Below are 18,196 nucleotides of genomic sequence, written 5' to 3'. Positions count from 1 at the left end.
ACAGGAGATACCACTCCGTATATATAATGGTTGAGGGGGGGGGCCAGGTTTGAAAAATGTGACGTCACATCAACATCAAAATGCGCAACTTTAAATAAATATAGAATTGTTATAACAACACTCCTACAACGTCAGAGTGCATTAAATACGCACTACAATGACAACAGTTTTAAAGCGATTTGAAACATGTTCTATTTTCAAAATGGAAATATGGTTTTGGAGGGGGGGGGGGCAGAGCTTTGTGACGTCATATTTGAGGGGGGGTCTGACTTTTTGTGACGAGGGGGGGGTCAAAAATCGTCCAAAATCGCGTGACGTCATTTATGGGCGGCGGGGGGGGGTCAAGCAGAACAGGTGTAGCAGAGAGGTGCAACTGGGAATTGAGGACACGGGGAGTAGAAGTGTGGGGGGGGGGGTAACTCTCTAGATTCTGGGGGGGGAGTGGAGAAGAAAGGGGATCACCGAGTATCAGTGGGGGGGGGGGTCAGAGGGAGCGGGTCAAGAACAATGGGGGGAGCAGAGGGGGCATCAGGTCGTGCGGGAGCGTGGAAGGGATCAGAGAGAGAGTAGGGAGGGGTGAAGGGGAACAGGTCGTCTCGTGGTGGGAGAGGACCTTGGGGGGAGGAGTTTGAGAGCTGGGAGCTGCCCTTGCCCGGCTCCTGCTTCCTGTAAGAGCGCCCCCTCGTGGAGGACCCCCGCACCTGCCCCCCCGTGCCCCCCCCCCCTCCGTGCCTGCCCCCCTCCCCATGCCTGCCCCCCCCCCCCCTCTGTGCCTGCCCCCCCCCCCATGCCTGCCCCCCCCCCCGTGCCAGCGCGTCTGAAAGCGCCGCGCGATGCGGTGACCGCCACCGTCTGTGTCCGATGGACGAGCAGCCAAAGCAGCTGCGATGATGACGGACGGAGTTGGCGCGATGGTTCATGCTCCTTGACGAACACGATTAGCGCGGTTGGCTACGTACGGTGGGAAAGAAGTTCGACATGCAGTACATAGCCCTGCTGATGAGACCCAAGAGGACGACATCAGTCCAGAGTGTGCGTGCTTCAAGACCGTAGCCATGGAGTCAACATTGGGGGGGGGGGGGGCAAATCTTTCAGGCCCCCCCCCCCCCAGAAAAAAAAAATCTATATTTGAAAACTCATTTCCTGCCTAAAATAAAAAAAAATTCACTAAGACATAGGATGGACTTTTGATTTACTTTTTACAATAATGTCTAACAGTGTATTGTATTACATTGCTCTGTTTTTTTGTTTTGACCTTTTCTTGTTTCATTGTATGTAATGGCAGAGATTAGGGATGAATAAAGTACAACCATAAACACAATCACATAAACATACATCTATTTAATAGCAATATATTGGGGGGGACATTGAGCATATTTGAATATGGGGGGGGGGGGTGTGTGTCCCCCCCCCCCAATATATATTATGACGGCCTTGGCGTGCTTAAGCACACGCCGCGGGTTGCCGTGTGGACGGTTAGCTTCATTTTCTGGGCTACGTTGTCATCAGATGGTACTGTGGTGCATCACAGTCGACTTACTGTACTGTACTTCTACGCTTCAAAAGATATGCGTCTCACCATCACCGGGCCGCGCTGACCAGCGTGAAGTATGTTCAAATAACACCCGCGTGACCCGCACGGCGTGGGGAGGCACTCATCCAGCAGTGGATTGACAGAAGGCCTGTACGTGTACACAGTGGTCGCGCCTGGCATGATCAAACAAAGTAAAAGTGTAGTAGTGCCCCAACAAGATAAAAGTCAGTTCAACTGCAAATGATAATAAAAATAGATAAACCAATTAACACAAACAACTGACACAAAAGTTCATGAAGATAAAACGCGAAAATCTCCACCCTTTCATGTCGGTCTTTCTTCTCGTCCATATCTATTCTGTCATCTCGCTTGAGAGTTTGTGAATCTAAAGGCTGGTACCCCAGAATACTGTATATGCTTCTGCCCCCCCCCCCCCACTGCATGCACATACCCAGTAAACATAGAACGCTGGGCCAACTGTTCCAACCACACGCCAAGGCCGGACGTCTACTGGGCATGTACACAGCCGTCAGCGATCCTGCCAACGCCCGGTCTGAAATAATGTATCAATATCAGTGCGGTGGGCAGAGCACGCGTGAACACATCTCACGGGGCATTGGTCTCGCTGAATCTGAGACAGACCAGGACCGTATTTACGGTGTGTGGCAAGGTGGCCGAGATCAATCAGCCCGTTTCAGAATTGTGTTTATTGATCAGAATCTTTATTTAAGACTGGAGGAACCCGATGAGCGATGCAGCACTTTTTTCGATCGATGTCCCGGTACTCTTTGGTTCTTTCGGTAAAGCCACGTAGTTGAAAAATAATAAATAGAAATAAATAAATCACGACGTTTTGATTGCAACACAATCATCATCAGGTGACAACTACATCAAGGAAATTCAGTAATGTCCTTGCTGTGGTTGTCACACCTGATGATGATGATTGCTTGCGTTGCAATCAAAACGTCGTGATTTATTTCTATTAAGTATTTGTAATATGTATTTATTTAGTATGGATCTTGCAGTCACGAAAACTTCAAATCTAGAATGATGTCCCGGTATTTAATTCCACGCTCGAGTCTCCACTACAAGGGGCGACACGCAAGGGATTTATGTATTTGTTGGGCACACATGCAAACCCACACGGGGCCAATTCAACCGCCGGCAAACGCCAGAACAACACGTCCGCCTGTTCCAGGGCAATCGAGCGAGCTGGCGCCGCCCAATTGGACAGTTGCAACCGATTTGTAGCGACGCAAGGTGGTCTGAATGAAAGTCCTGGGCTTCCTGCCACCATTGAGTTATGCAGTGGATTGATAACGGCTCGACATTTCATTCTATTTTTTTTATTTCCACACTACACATATATAAAGCCACACAATGGCCTTGCGTGGCCAACGCATATCAGACATCGCTCAAACCGCAACGCCTTGGGACGTTTTCGCTGGCCTTGTTGGTTTCACGTGGAAATAATGAGACGCCTGTAATGTGGCAGGACTCTGCTGGGAAATGAGACTTGCATCTCGAGGCTTTATTGTGGTTAAACATAGTTTCCAATTACGTCAGAAAGTGGCAGAGATTCTAAGGCGACTACTTTCTCCCACACGAGCCAGGAGTATCAAGCGTGTACACGCTCACAAGTCGTGATTGTGACGTTTGCGAATTAGCTAGTGCTGCAACGATGCATCGATTAAACTTGATTCCTGACCCAAACGATACTCGCATTGATTCCTTTGCCAACAAATCGATGATTGTGGAAATCGCAATGCAAATTATACGACGATGTCGTATTTCTGTGTTCATATTCACGCTGACGTGGCCCAGGGGACATGGGCAGTGTAATTGGAGGCAAAATGAGATGGACAAACCGGGGCAGAAACAAAACCACAGCACGGACAAATCAAGGACGACATAATAGGGTACTAATTAGATAATACAAACCAGTACAAACGTGATTGGACAGCAGCTGTGCCATTGTACGAATACAGCGCAAATTTACAACAATAAGCAGTGCAGACAGTCAGTGGACAAGACAATACATAGGGAACAGTACAAAATGTGACAGTACTAAAAGGAACACTATTTTTTTTGTTACCATTATTTGGCTCATATCAGCTCCAATTACAAAACATGGCTTTATCTGACAATGTAACACGTTTGCTGAGCATATGAAAAGGAAAATTCTGCACCCCGAGTAGGGATAAAGGCCCGGTGAAGTGACTACACACAAGTATTAACATCACATCGTCTTCTGGGACTATTTTCTGACACAGGGTGGTGGATTGCTATCTCCCAGGGTTCCAGATGTAAGCATTTCCTTGTCTCATGCCATTGAAATCACAATTAGAACATGATTAGGGAGATTGTGGCCATGCGGCCAAACCTATGGACCATATAATAAGTTCACTGTTAGTGTGTGCTCCTTCAACGGAGCAAAACTATGTGAACTCTCTCAGAAAACCATCTCGTGGCTAGCATACCTTAAAATTGGTGTTTAAAAAGCAAACTGTATAATTAAAAACAAATACGGAGAGATAAAACATGCCAATGAGTTGCTTTCCCAATAGTGGCTGAGTAGTGTTCGTTGGTGCCGTGTCTGTGAGAACAAGGGTGGCTCAGTCTCACCATCCGCAACAGGTCCCTCGGACAGGGCATGCGGTCACGCTGAACACCATGGCACATGACCTTAGTGGCCTTAAGAGCGGCACCAAGTGGAGGCCAGTGCAGGCCCTGGATGCGGTTTAAGGGCTGTAGCCGAGAGGCAACGGAGGGGAGTGCGCGAGCATCATGCACACCACAAGGCCACGTCTGCAAAAGTCATTTTTATTACCAACTCGTAATCGTTTAGAGAGCAGCAGAGCTTTCACACGGTGCGGTGTGCAGCTAAACAATCGTGACAACAGCTTTTGACAACGTAACGCTCGCTCCCCACGGACACTCGCTTGTGCTGTCGCGAGGGCTTACGGCGAAAAAAAACTGCGGATACAAATTGCACATGGTTTTTCAGGTGCATCTGTCCCCTCAATCAGCGCCAGGAAGCGCTAACCCCTCTGCCTATATCGCACGCAGTCTCATGCAAGTGCCAAGTGTTCAGCAGCAGCAAGGCTGACGCGAGACCAGCGCCCGCCCGGATGCCAGCCACCCGACCACCAGAGATGCTGCTGCGTCTCCCGTCTCTCGCCCTCTGTAAGGCGGCATCCCGATGTTGGGGGACGTTGGTGTTGGCGAGGAAGAAGAGACCTTGGGCAAGGTGTGTGGCCTGGTCACCAGCGAAGGATCCGCACGCCCCAGCGGCCGCCCCAGCGGCCCAGGCGGAAGCAGCCGTACCCAGCCAGACCCAGCACGGTGGCCTTCAGGATCAGCCTCACCGCGCGGGCAGTGCGCGTTGGCGGAGGTATCCTGACACAAAGACAACGATCCCCCATATATAGCCTTAACATACTGTAGGAGCAAGTGCTGTTAGCTGACACTTATGAAGGCTGACACAGCACACGAGGGGGTGAGTAGCCAGCACCGCACCCAACCGCTTTTGCCTCCCTAGTGCTCATGTTTACACGCCGCAATAGGCACTCATTTAAGAGTGATTCGACCTAAGGGAGGCCTAGGATCGGTTCAAATATTTGCCACTGTTATTGGTCGTGAACAGGAATCCAACTTAGGTGGTTGGATTCATAGTGCAGAGCGCTAACCACGAAATTGCCATTCCCCACACATACGCGCGTGTGCGGAGCACGGCGTTCACACCCTCCTTCTCCACTATGCGCCTGAGTTATTGCGGCCACTAAGCATGCACCAATGGATCGATTCACTTATTAAATTCGATTATGCTCACAGTACATACACAGCATCACGCGCTTGAGAGTCAATGTGTGAGTTATGCAACCAATTGAGGTATGTATGTAAATTGCATGCAAATAGCATGCTTTGACAATTATGCTAATGTTTGGAGTAAAAACTGTACAAATGACACAAAGACTGAGAATACAATCAAGGCAGCTAAATCGTCAATATAAACAAAATCTATTCTTTATGTGAATTGTAACCTGAAATCATAACAATGTTTTGAATCTCGGGGGGGGGGGGGTAGGGGGGGACCAGTGGGCATCAGAAAACGTGCTCAGTGGCTGCCAAAGCTTCTAGCATCAGAGGAGCAGTGCAGGCCTCCTATGCAACGTGCATCTCTACGTGATCACCTGACGACAGCTTGGATGTCCAGGGGGAGGTCCCAGTTTTTCTCAATGCCGGGGACGTGGCCAATCCCCACCACGCCCACCACCACCGCCGGTACTGGTGCTGTCACAAACAAAGACAAAGATCCCCCGTATAGCCTTTAACAGACTGTTGGGGCAAAAGTGCTGTTAGTGAGCAGCTATGAAGGCCGGCACAGCACACGAGGGGGTGGGTGGCCAATACCACGTTTAGCCGCCTTTGTCTCCCCAGTGGTGATATTTACTCACTGCACCAGGGACTCATTTGAGGCTGAGTCGACCTAGGGGAGGCCCAGGACCAGTTCAGATAGTCGTCACCAGTGTTGGCTGTGAGCAGGAATCAAACTCAGGTCGCTGGGTTCGTAGCGCAGCATGCCAAGCGCTACACTACCGTTCCCTCAACACACACACGCTGGTAATGCGGCTGTGAATCGGTTCACCGAGAGGCGATGCGACTGTGGATGTCTTTCCGCGTGTGCGCGCGGTGGAGGGGGTGGCGGGTACCGGCGTGCCGCGAGTGCGGGGGCCGCAGTGGCCGCGCCGCCTGCCGTAAAGTGTACGCCAGGTAAATGTCGCGCTCCGACACGATGGTGCGGTGAAGGTCTGGGAACTCCCCGATCATCTCCGCCATTGTCTGCTCAAGCAGATCCTTCTGCTTGCACCGCTCCACGTCCTCCTTACTGACCACACACGCAAACTTACCAACCACACAACCCTCTTACCAGCCATACGTACACTAACTACACGCACTATTAATAACCACATGCACACGGCCCACACAAGATGTCAAACCCACAGCCATCACCTACTAACCCCACACCCTCCTTACTAACCACACATATACACATTTACTAACCAGGTGTACCACTTATTAACTGCATGCACACGACATTGTGTGCCATTTACTAAGCACTAGGGTAAACAAAAATTGTATCGTCTGTTCTGCTAATTATCGCAATGATCCTTGAATTTTCTTCAAATATTTAATTTCTTTACAAAATATTTTTTGAATGTCAAACTCAGAAATAAAAGTTGAAAGTAAATAGCTATAATCCATGAAACTAATGCTTTAAAAATGTTTGTCGGAATACTTTATGGCATGGCAATATGACTCATTGTTTTAAAAGTTTGTTTTAATTTAATGTTTTTGTCCCTGATAGCTTGTGGATTATAAACGTTATTGCAATGAATAAAATACATATGGCAGGCAGACTTAAGCTGCGTGAACTGCAGTTGCAGAACGTAAGTAATCTTCATGCAAGCACAGAAAAGTACAAATACGATTCAATTAAATTGTGCAATAACTACAAAGTTATGGAAAATAAATGTTGTGATAATTATTGTACCGTGATATTTTATTTTATATCGTGTCTCAAACGATTAGATCACAATCCTAAAACTTGCGAACCACACACACACACACATAACTGCATTCCAACTGCTGGAGCAAGTGCCGTTAGCGAGCACCTACTAGGAGGTGGTGTGGACTTTTTACTCAGTTTGATTATGCAAAGTAACATTGTTCCCCGACTGAAAAAAACATGGCAGGATCCTCCTGAAAAAGTCCTGAGACTCAGTGAGGCTTTCCTGGGTAAATAAACAAAATCATAACAATAACACATCATAAAAAACCTTGTCGACCGTCCTTACTTAAGCACCCGGTAACCATAGACTTCTCTGCTACACAACAACACGCCGACTAAAAGTCCCATACATCTGCCAACTAGACGCACCTGCACACACAGAGCCCTACCTGATGGGGTCGGACATGAAGACTAGCCCCCAGGTGAGCTTGAGCTTCTGCCAGAGCGACAGCGCTGCAATGGCTCTCTTGAAGGTGATGGGGATGGGGCGGTCTCCCAGCTGGAATCGGCACAGGGGCACGTGCCCGGCCTGGTGCACGCAATGGAAAAAGACAAAAGATTCACCCGTGTAGCCTTTAACAAAATGTCGGGGCAAGCGCCGTTAGCGAGCATCCGTGAAGGTGGCCAACGGCACGCCCAGCCGCCTAAGTCTCCTCAATGCTGATGTTTACACACCGCACCAGGTACTCATTTGAGGCTGCTGAGTCGACCTACAGGAGGCCCAGAATAGGCAAAAAAAATTGCCACTGTTATTGGTCGTGTGCGGGAATTGAACTTGGGTTGCCAGGGTCATAGCGCAATGCACTAACCACTACACTGCCGTTGTGTGCATATCCATGCACACGAGCACACATGCGTGTGCACACTACTAGCCTTTAGGTTAAGTGCACTTTGAGGCCCAGTGAAGTGTGAAGGCTCGCTGGACGGTCTCGGAAGATACCCAGCTAATATTGGTTAACTGAAATAACTGGCAGCTACACACACAGGCGTGTTAACAAACAACCATTACCAGACTGTTCGAGCAATTTCCATAAGCGAGTACCTATTAAGGTTGGCACGTTGGAGGAGAGGGTGGAGCAAAGACAAAGATCCCCAGTATAGCCTTTAACAGACTGTTGGGGCAAGTGCTGTTAGCGAGCACACAAAGGCTGACACTGTACACTAAGGGGTGGGTGACCAACACCATGACGGGCCAGCTCTGTATCCCCAATGATGACAATTTCTTACAGATGGCACCAGGTACTCATTTAAGGACAAGTTCAGAAAATCATCACTGGTGTTGGTTGTAAGCAGGAATTCAACTCTGGTGGCCGGGTTTATGACGCAGTGCGCTAACCACTACAATAACGCTCCCCACACTAGCGTACGCATGCATGCATGCATATACACACACTGCACAAACGCTTACAAACTTGAGACGGTGCTCCACCAGTTCAATGTCACATGTAGTGATGCACACTGCGTACACACAGCAGCCGTAGGGCAGCTACCTCCTGGTAAGCTGTGCGGAACTCCCCTCCGGGGGCCATGCCCAGCTGCTCCGTGATGTGAGCCGACACCTTCAGCAGCAACATCTGCATCAGCCCTGACATAAGGCCGTTCTGCATGCCCACAAACACACACACACAAAGGTAAATATCCTCCATATGGACGTACTAAATATTGGGGCAAGTGTGTTACCAAGCACATAAGACTGCCATGGCATATAAGCGGGGCTGGTGTGGCCAAAAATACACACAGGCCATCTGTGTACCCGGAGTGGTAATGTTTACACAGCGCATCAGGTACTAATTTAAGGCCGAGTTGCCCTTGGGGAGGCACAGGACAGGTTCATAAATTATTCCCCTCTAATGTTGGGCTTTTAATTCAGGTCGCCAGAAACATAGTGCAGTGCACAAATTCCGCACTGCCGTTACCCACAGACATTCCACAAACACTCACACGGGAGACTGTGTAGAGGGTTGTAGGGAGAGACAAGAGGGGGGGAGAGGTAGGATAGTGTGCGGAGGGGTGTAAATTGTGATGGGGTCGGATGAGGAGCCAGTGGGGGGCGATCGGAGGCCTCATTTACAGGTGCAGGTGAGGAGTCGGGCACCTGCTTGATGGCCTGCTGCAGCTTGTCAAGGCTGAGCTCGCGAGCCTCCCGCAGCAGCGTCGTCTCATCCAGCTTCAGCATGGACACGCGATACTGGCAGAGCTCAACCAGCACCACGTCCGGCTGCACCGCGCGAATCGTCTGCACCGCGCCACCACAATCGCCGACAGCACCGGTCACCCAGTGTGGCCGAGAAATGCCGCTGTGAGTCTTGCCATCCCCCCGCCCCCCCCACCCCATGGCTCCATGGAATGCACTCAGGTGTCACTGGTGCCTGATAATAAAGCTGCAAGATTCGCCTTTCCTGCCGACGTATCTTGGTATCTTCAACTCACACAATGCTCGGCTTACATCGTAACGCCCCCTGGGGTCTGAACTTTCACTTCACAGCTTCTCAATAGGGTGGCCACGATATCGTTTTTCACAACACGATACAAGATGACAGTTCATGATGTGACGTTTATCGCAAGATCAGTTTCCCAAAACGATGTAATTGAATTTCACAATTTTGTTGCATCAATGGTCTGCTTTGCTGTACTTCCAGTACAAATGAAGGTCACTTAAAAGTCCTTTGTCTGCACTTATTTCAGATATTCTGTCCCTTGCACAAAAGTAATGAGTAAACAACGAACTGAATTACAGTACAACAGCCCTGCTGTCATTTACTCTGGAAAACATACTGCAAAGCACAAAGTTGATTAGTGATTGCTACCGAATTTTTGTATAATTAGGATGTTTTTTTTAGATTCATATTTTTGTCTCCCAATTATTCCAATTGTATTATTGGCATCATGTCAAGACTCAAAGTATCCATTTAAAACTCTCACACAGCAGTGTGCCACTCGTGTTACCAAAGAGCCCACGAAAGTAGACATCGTAGAACCACTTATGAAATCCATTGAATTTATCATTTTTATCTACAAAACTAAGGGACAAGGCAAATGGAAAGTACATTACCACACACCCTGCTACAGAGAGAAATAACCTTCGCAACATTACAAGAAAGCCAAACCAATATAAAAAATGTTGTTAGGGCTGAAGTTTAGCCACATTAAATATTTACTTCAATGGGGAAATACATGGCAGCATAAACCTCCGACTGTGAAACCTAGCAGGACCCTCATAAAAAAAAAATACTAATGTAAACTTACAACGTGCACGGTATTCACTCGCTCACGAGAACGACTCAAAAGTGCAAGGAACCACAGACGAGTGGGCAGACAGTCACACGGTGAGCGGGCGATAAAAACTGGCCCAGGCTCTAGCTTGTGATCCACCAACTCTCGGCAACCACAGTGCTGGATTACAGGTGTGCGCCACCACCGCCTGGCTAAAAAAAGAGGTGAAGTTTTCCTGGGTTAATGTCACAATGAATGTCTAAAGAAAACCCTCATTTCGTGGAGTTACTGGGTAACTGGGCTAAACTTAAGGGGGGGAGATTTTGTGTTACCGTGGCGACGTCCTCCTTGCTGCTGTCACTGAAGTGTGCCGTGCCGACCAGGAACACGCGCCCACCGTCCGCCGTGTGCAGCTCCGTCACCGTGTCGGGCAGCACAGGCCGAGTGTGTCGCATCGCCTGCTTGGCTTCCCACAGCGCCATGACTAGGGTGAGCGCAGACAAAGATCCCCCATGTAGTCGCCTTTAGCAGACTGATGGGCCAAATCCTCTTACAGTGAGCGTCAGTGAAGGCCAGCATGGAGCTTGAGAGGGTGGTATGGCCATTGTCACACATGACTGCTTTTGCCTCCTCTGTGCCGATGTTTTGGACACTGCACAAAGTACTCATTTGAGACTGAATCGAACTAGCAGAGCCTCATGACCGGTTCAAATAGTCAATACCGATGTTAGCTGTGGTTGGGAATTGAACTCGGGTCACTGGGTCTGTAGCGCAGTGCTACCTACTACACTCACACTCACCATATTCACACAAAATACAAGGACACTGTATAGCCTTTAACAGAATGTTGGGGCAAGTGCTGTTGCGAACACCTATGAAGGCGGGCACGGCACACAAGGGGGCGGGTAGCCAATACCACTCCCGGCCACCTTTGTCTCCCCAGTAGCGATGTTTACACATCGTACCAGGCACTCTTTCGACCTAGGCGAGGCCCAGGACTGGTTCAGATCAACAATGGTGTTGGCCGTGAGCAGAATCGAACTCGAATCGCTGGATTCGTAGCGCAGAGTGCTAACCAGTATACGACCACTCCCCATTTTATACACACAGCCTCACAAACACACAAGTAGACACACAACAACACCAATAACTGCTGCGATTCTCCACGAAGTGATGGTGACATCACCACAGCGGTTTTGCCAGGATAGGTGCATTTGAGGGCACATACAGTGTGAAAAACAGGAAGTCACAGGACAGACCTAGGTGTTAAAGGTTAATTTATTGAGATGACTAGCAGATGCACCGCTAGTGCTCCTCACTATGCCAACTGGCACACAAACCGTCGTACAGTCACAAGAGGTCAGAGGAAGTGCAGATAACAAGCCGGGGTTACAAACCAGCACTGTCAGCATCGTGCTGGTCAGCGTTCCCGTGCAAGTGCCGATGAGAACATCCAGCCCAATCGTTGCTTCCAGAGGGGGTAGGGGGCGGTTCCATGTAACCCTGGGTGGCACAGGAGCACACAAACAAACATGGGCATGCATTGCTTGCATCACACACATAGTTAAAACCCTTGTTCAGTGGGAGGTTGCTGCTTCTCATCTGCTGTCCCCCAGTCTGGAATTCTTTCTCCCAGTCATCCGTGCTGCTCAATCTGTGCCAACCTCTACCCTGTTTCATCATCATCATCTCATTCTACTCCCCTACATGCACTCTCCTACCTCTCTCATCTCACTCTATGCTACTCCACGTGCCGTCCTACCTCTCCCCTCTCATCTCACTCGAGATTCTCCCCTTCAAGTACTCTCCACGGAGCCAAGGCTTTCTGTCAAAACCCCCAGTCAACCTTCGCTCAGTGGGAGATCGCTCATTCTGCTCTGCTGCCCCCATTGTCTGGAACTCATTTCCCCCATCAGACGGTGTTGTCTGAAAGTCCACTCAACACATTCCTTTTTATTACACGCTTTCTATGAACTCACTGTTTGTTGTTGTTGTCATAGCCTCAAATCTTGTAACTCAATTTTTAACCCACTACCCAATGTGGTATTAACTACAAACTTGGTATACTCATGTCATACTGATGACAAAACTATATTCTATAAAAAAAAGTATTTTTAAACATTAATTTTTATATATTATGTTTCGGCTTGGGTCTAATTGTCCACGGTCAACTGACGTTGGCTGTAAATCACCACGGGCACTTACGTTATGGCAAGGCTTGCGGCCACTTCCTGGAGTCGTGGAGTTCTTCCATTACGAGTAGGGTACATTTCATTAAAGCGTGTTTTTAAAAAGTTTTTTTAATATTACTTATTTTACTCCGCCTACAAGTGACCGACCACCTCTCTATGAAATTAATTACGATTTTATTCCTCTCCAGAGTCTTGAGATGCAGTCACATTGAGATGATACATACATCCACCTTGTACTTTAGTGCATATTCGGCTGACATTTCCATTGTAAAGGTGACTTGCACAAATGCAAAAAAAAGCCACTGTATTGTTTCATTTGTGCTTGTGCACCACTGCCAACAACGTGCTGTGCAATGTAAAAGCCCTCTGTCAATCCACTGCTGGGTAAAGGCCTCGACACGCTGTGTTTGGTTATGGGGTTTGTTTGACCAAACCGCGCTGGTAACGGATGGGGCTTACAGGACAGGTTCAGAGGTCACTCGCCACTGATGTTAGCAATGGCGAGGAATCAAACTCAAGTAGCTGGGGGGTTTATAGTACAATACTTTTTCATGCAAATTGCAACAAAAGTTTCCACGTAAATGAAGGTTTGCTTTAATTTGAATCTCCATTGCTATTGTAGGAGGGTGTCACGATGATTAGTTGTGGGTGATATCAGAATCGGTCCTCCCTCCTTCATCAAGCTGAACCGACCAGCCAGTTGGCGTAAGGTCTATCACCCCCCCTCGACCGATAAGGCGTGGGGAGACCATTCATTATCCAGCAGTTTATTGATGAAGGGATGTACATTATTATTGTTACGCTGTGTACATACCCATGCCAAATATAATGCGACTATCTGAAACAAAATAAAAGTATTTAACTCTCTGTGCACACACGACTTGCCTGGGCATTCCAATAGCACGTGTGCATTTTCCCACACACACGTGATATGCTTAGCACTATACGCACATTGCCACATACTGTATAACCATTTACATACCTGTCAACCCCTTATCAGTGCCTACTTTATTACAGACCAATTCAGACCTTATTGGTCACCCCGTGCCCTTATAAATATCAACGTTCATCCACCAACAAGGAAAAACACAAACAAAACATTGTTTTTTTTCCCGAATTGAAACGGCTGTACGCAGTATGGATCTGAAAACGCAATTTCTCTGTACAAGAATACGGAGTAAGCCGTATGGATTTACCACCCCTTCCCATGTAACTCAAGGTGTATCTAAAGTTAAAACGGAGGAACCCACAACTCCGGCGCACACACACACCCAACTTGCTGTGCCACATTTCACCCAGTGTCCTGCACCCTGATATAATATATAATACAATGTGGATGTATTTAGGCGTCCCAATGCGACAGCTTCTCAAGACGATGAACAGAAACAATGGGTAGTGGGCACATTTGCTGTATAGCCAGCAAGAGGCAGTCGGTTATTGGCAGATAAACAGAGGAAGGCTGTGAGCCTGGATCTGAACCGGGGAGCACAGACGGCTGTTGGAAGGGAGTTCCAAATGATGTTGGCAGCAGAGAATGAGAGGGGAGAGTGCGTGGAGGGGAGTAGAGTGAGGTAAGAGGGGAGAGGTGGGAGAGTGCGTGGAGGGGAGTGGAGTGAGATGAGAGGGGAGAGGTAGGAGAGTGTGTGGAGGGGAGAAGAGTGAGATGAGAGGGGAGAGGTAGGAGAGTGTGTGGAGGGGAGTAGAGTGAGATGAGAAGGGAGAGGTAGGAGAGTGCGTGGAGGGGAGTGAGATGAGAGGGGAGAGGCAGGAGAGTGCGTGGAGGGGAGTAGAGTGAGATGAGAGGGGAGAGGTAGGAGAGTGCGTGGAGGGGAGTAGAGTGAGATGAGAGGGGAGATGTAGGAGAGTGCGTGGAGGGGAGTAGAGTGAGATGAGAGGGGAGAGGTAGGAGAGTGTGTGGAGGGGAGTAGAGTGAGATGAGAGGGGAGAGGCAGGAGAGTGCGTGGAGGGGAGTGGAGTGAGATGAGAGGGGAGAGGTAGGAGAGTGTGTGGAGGGGAGTAGAGTGAGATGAGAGGGGGGAGGTAGGAGAGTGCGTGGAGGGGAGTAGAGTGAGATGAGAGGGGAGAGGTAGGAGAGTGTGTGGAGGGGAGTAGAGTGAGATGAGAGGGGAGAGGCAGGAGAGTGCGTGGAGGGGAGTGGAGTGAGATGAGAGGGGAGAGGTAGGAGAGTGCGTGGAGGGGAGTAGAGTGAGATGAGAGGGGAGAGGTAGGAGAGTGTGTGGAGGGGAGTAGAGTGAGATGAGAGGGGAGAGGAAGGAGAGTGCGTGGAGGGGAGTAGAGTGAAATGAGAGGGGAGAGGTAGGAGAGTGTGTGGAGGGGAGTAGAGTGAGATGAGAGGGGAGAGGAAGGAGAGTGCGTGGAGGGGAGTGGAGTGAGATGAGAGGGGAGAGGTAGGAGAGTGCGTGGAGGGGAGTAGAGTGAGATGAGAGGGGAGAGGTAGGAGAGTGCGTGGAGGGGAGTAGTGAGGTGAGAGGGGAGAGGTAGGAGAGTGCGTGGAGGGGAGTAGAGTGAAATGAGAGGGGAGAGGTAGGAGAGTGTGTGGAGGGGAGTAGAGTGAGATGAGAGGGGAGAGGAAGGAGAGTGCGTGGAGGGGAGTGGAGTGAGATGAGAGGGGAGAGGTAGGAGAGTGCGTGGAGGGGAGTAGAGTGAGATGAGAGGGGAGAGGTAGGAGAGTGCGTGGAGGGGAGTAGTGAGGTGAGAGGGGAGAGGTAGGAGAGTGCGTGGAGGGGAGTAGAGTGAGGTGAGAGGGGCCAGGCAGACAGGGCTGTGTCCATCACAAGTAATCGGGGTCTGGACTGCGAGCCGGTGGGTCCGTCCCGGGGAGTTTTGTCGAGGAGGGGGGTGCCGGGCCCTGCCCGTCTCACCTGCTGCTCCCTCTCCACGGGGTCGTCCTCGACGTCGCTCCCGTCGCTCGACATGACTCAGTCGTAACGGGCCTGGGAGAGGTGCTGGGTGCAAACGTCGACCTGGGGTAACGCGGCCTCAGAATGAACTCCACCCGGGGTAACGCGGAGTAACGAGGGTGTCAGGCCGCGCGCACTGTACTACAGTAGCGCCACATCAGCACTCTCGCTCCCCGCTGTTTCTCTCTTCTCTCATGCCCCAGCTCCTCTCCCCCCTCTGCCTCCCCCTGCCCGGCCTCTCCTTGGCTCTCTCTGCGGACTCCCCGAGGCGTCGGGGGCTCAGAAGGGAGCTGTTGTTGCTCGCACCGCCGCTGTCTTCTGCTCCTGGCTCCCACAGCCTGGGCCCATCACCCCCCCCCCGGCACCTGGGAACTGTGGCGTCATCGCAGTTGTAGTTGTAAAATGACGTCACAAGAGGTCAGTTCTATGGCGTCACACTTGGTTTTGTTAGGGTTCTCGTTGCCGGGGTAGTTGTAAAATGACGTCACAATAACTTCAGTTGGATGGCGTCACACTTGGTTTGTTGGGGTTCTCGTTACAGGGGTAGTTGTAAAATGACGTCACAAGAATTTCAGTTGGATGGCGTCACACTTGGTTTTGTTGGGGTTCTCGTTACAGGGGTAGTTGTAAAATGACGTCACAATAACTTCAGTTGGATGGCGTCACACTTGGTTTGGTGGGGTTCTCGTTGCAGGGGTAGTTGTAAAATGACGTCACAATAATTTCAGATCGATGGCGTCACACTTGGTTTTGTTTGGGTTCTCGTTGCAGGGGTAGTTGTAAATAACGTCACAAGAATTTCAGTTGGATGGCGTCACACTTGGTTTTGTTGGGGTTCTCGTTGCAGGGGTAGTTGTAAAATGACATCACAAAAAACTTCAGTTTGGTTGGCGTCACATTTGGTTTTGTGGGGTTCTCGTTGCAGGTGTCGTTGTAAATGACGTCACAAGAATTTCAGTTGGATGGTGTCACACTTGGTTTAGTGGGGTCCTCGTTGCCGGTGTAGTTGTAAAATGACGTCACAAGAATTTCAGTTCGATGGCGTCACACTTGGTTTGGTGTAGTTCTCGTTGTAATGTTAGTTGTAAAATGACGTCACAAGAACTTCAGTTCGATGACGTCACACTTGGTTTGGTTGGGTCCTCGTTGGACGCAAAACCTTGATCGCACATCGACACGCAACGATCACGAGCGCCGTTGTGGAGAATTATCGCTGCGGAATGTCATGGGAGGGGTGTTGCTGGTCACCCCGTGGTGCCCTTATAAAACTCAACGTTTAACCTACTCACGCCGGGTTGTGCCCGCCCTCACAGTCGGGCATATTTGCGGAATACACCACGCCGCCGTTGACCCTGGCCATTGACCGAGCAACCCAACGTTCCTACCAGCTCCCTCCGCAGGAGGAATGTGTTTTAAAGTGGTTGAGCACAAGCACAAAACGTTAAACCGGAGTGTGACACTCGAGCACTGTACAACGTTGCAATCGAATGTAACGCGTTTCTCGAATTGAGAAAGGTTATTGCGGTAAGAGCTGGGAGGAAAAGTCGACCACGGGAGGAAATTCAAAAAGGGGAGGTCATTTGCCATTGCACACCGCTAGTTATCAAGGACAGATCTCAAGCACGGTTGGCTACGTACGGTGCGAAAGAACTTCGACATACAGTGCACACATACCGCGTCAACCCATACGGTTTACCCCGTATTCTTGTACAGGGACATTGATTTTTCAGGTCCATACTGCGTACAGCCGTTTCAATCCGGGCAGAAAAATGGTCGATTTGTTTGTGTTTCTCCCTGGTGATGGGACTCTGTAGGATGAACGTTGAGATTTATAAGGACACGGGGGTGATCAATGAGGTCTGAATGTGTCTGTAATAAGGTAGGGCACTGATAAGGAGTTGAAAGGTATATAGTGGTGAGTGTACTTGTGGTGATTGTTTATTTGTTTGCGTTTCTCTCTTGTGATGGGACTTTGCAGGATGAACGTTGAGATTTATAACGACACAGGGGTGATCAATAAGGTCTGAATTGGTCTGTAATCAGGTAGGGCACTGATAAGGTATGCGTCCGTGATATCGGCTGTCGACACTTGTGACGTCTCGCAGCAATGACAGCTCCCACGTGGACTGCGAATCTCCTGCTGAGGGCAGCAGAGGGCAAGTGCAGCACCAAATCCACATTGTTGTACCCTACTATGTGCCACACGCACTGACCCGCGTTGGCGGAGCAACATGGGCAAATCATATCCGCAAAAATATGTATAATTTGCTATTATTATTTATATATATAGATAGATTTTAATTTTTTATTATTTATTTATATTTTTCCCGACGTGACTTTACCGAAAAAACCTAAGAGTGTGAATCCTTGCAGTCACGTAAGCTTCAAATCTAGAATATCCGCAAAGCCCACACTGCTAGGGGAAGGAAGTCGTCTTTCAGCAGATTAACAAACAAAAGTCCGTACGTAACTCATATACTGTAAACTACCCCAATAACACTGTGGTCTGTCTTTAATGGCCCTTCTGCCATTCCGGGACATGGACCGTCTCCTATGAAAAAGTGCCATTGTCCGAAACGTCGCATATTTTCCTTTCAAGGCCAGTGTCATTTTCGAATGTGCCACTACCAGCTCGTCCATCAAAGCAACGACCATCTGTTGAGTATCGACGACCCCCCCCCCCCATTGCCAATGTCAACAAACGAACAGCCGAGCAATGTTCCAGTAAACACGAGGCCGGCGCGGCCATCTTACGTAGGGGGGG

General features: G+C 49.4%; 1 protein-coding gene across 1 annotated transcript; it reads right to left on the bottom strand.

The window, feature by feature from the left end:
- Nucleotides 1-4,343: 4,343 nt before the first annotated feature.
- Nucleotides 4,344-15,796, bottom strand: TRABD (TraB domain containing). Its single transcript, XM_078872500.1, has 9 exons — nucleotides 15,394-15,796; nucleotides 11,717-11,822; nucleotides 10,652-10,803; nucleotides 9,202-9,342; nucleotides 8,597-8,707; nucleotides 7,496-7,635; nucleotides 6,247-6,422; nucleotides 5,728-5,827; nucleotides 4,344-4,933 (listed from the first exon to the last, which is right to left on the bottom strand). The coding sequence occupies exons 1-9, from the start codon at nucleotides 15,445-15,447 to the stop codon at nucleotides 4,798-4,800; spliced, it is 1,116 nt and encodes a 371-aa protein (XP_078728626.1). The 5' UTR covers nucleotides 15,448-15,796; the 3' UTR covers nucleotides 4,344-4,797.
- Between the last annotated feature and the right edge of the window lie 2,400 nt (nucleotides 15,797-18,196).

This window comes from Lampetra fluviatilis, chromosome 34 (genome assembly GCF_964198595.1).
Source record: "Lampetra fluviatilis chromosome 34, kcLamFluv1.1, whole genome shotgun sequence".
NCBI classification, from domain to species: domain Eukaryota; kingdom Metazoa; phylum Chordata; class Hyperoartia; order Petromyzontiformes; family Petromyzontidae; genus Lampetra; species Lampetra fluviatilis.
This window is presented reverse-complemented; position numbering and strand designations above follow the sequence as displayed.

Bases quoted from the DNA above. Each gene is read 5' to 3' on its own strand.
- TRABD (XM_078872500.1), bottom strand. From the start codon at position 15,447: ATGTCGAGCGACGGGAGCGACGTCGAGGACGACCCCGTGGAGAGGGAG. The intron at 11,823-15,393 runs GTGAGACGGGCA...TGTGCCACCCAG, and splicing joins CCGTGGAGAGGGAGCAGCAG to GGTTACATGGAACCGCCCCC. The intron at 10,804-11,716 runs GTTTGTAACCCC...CGCTCACCCTAG, and splicing joins GCACGATGCTGACAGTGCTG to TCATGGCGCTGTGGGAAGCC.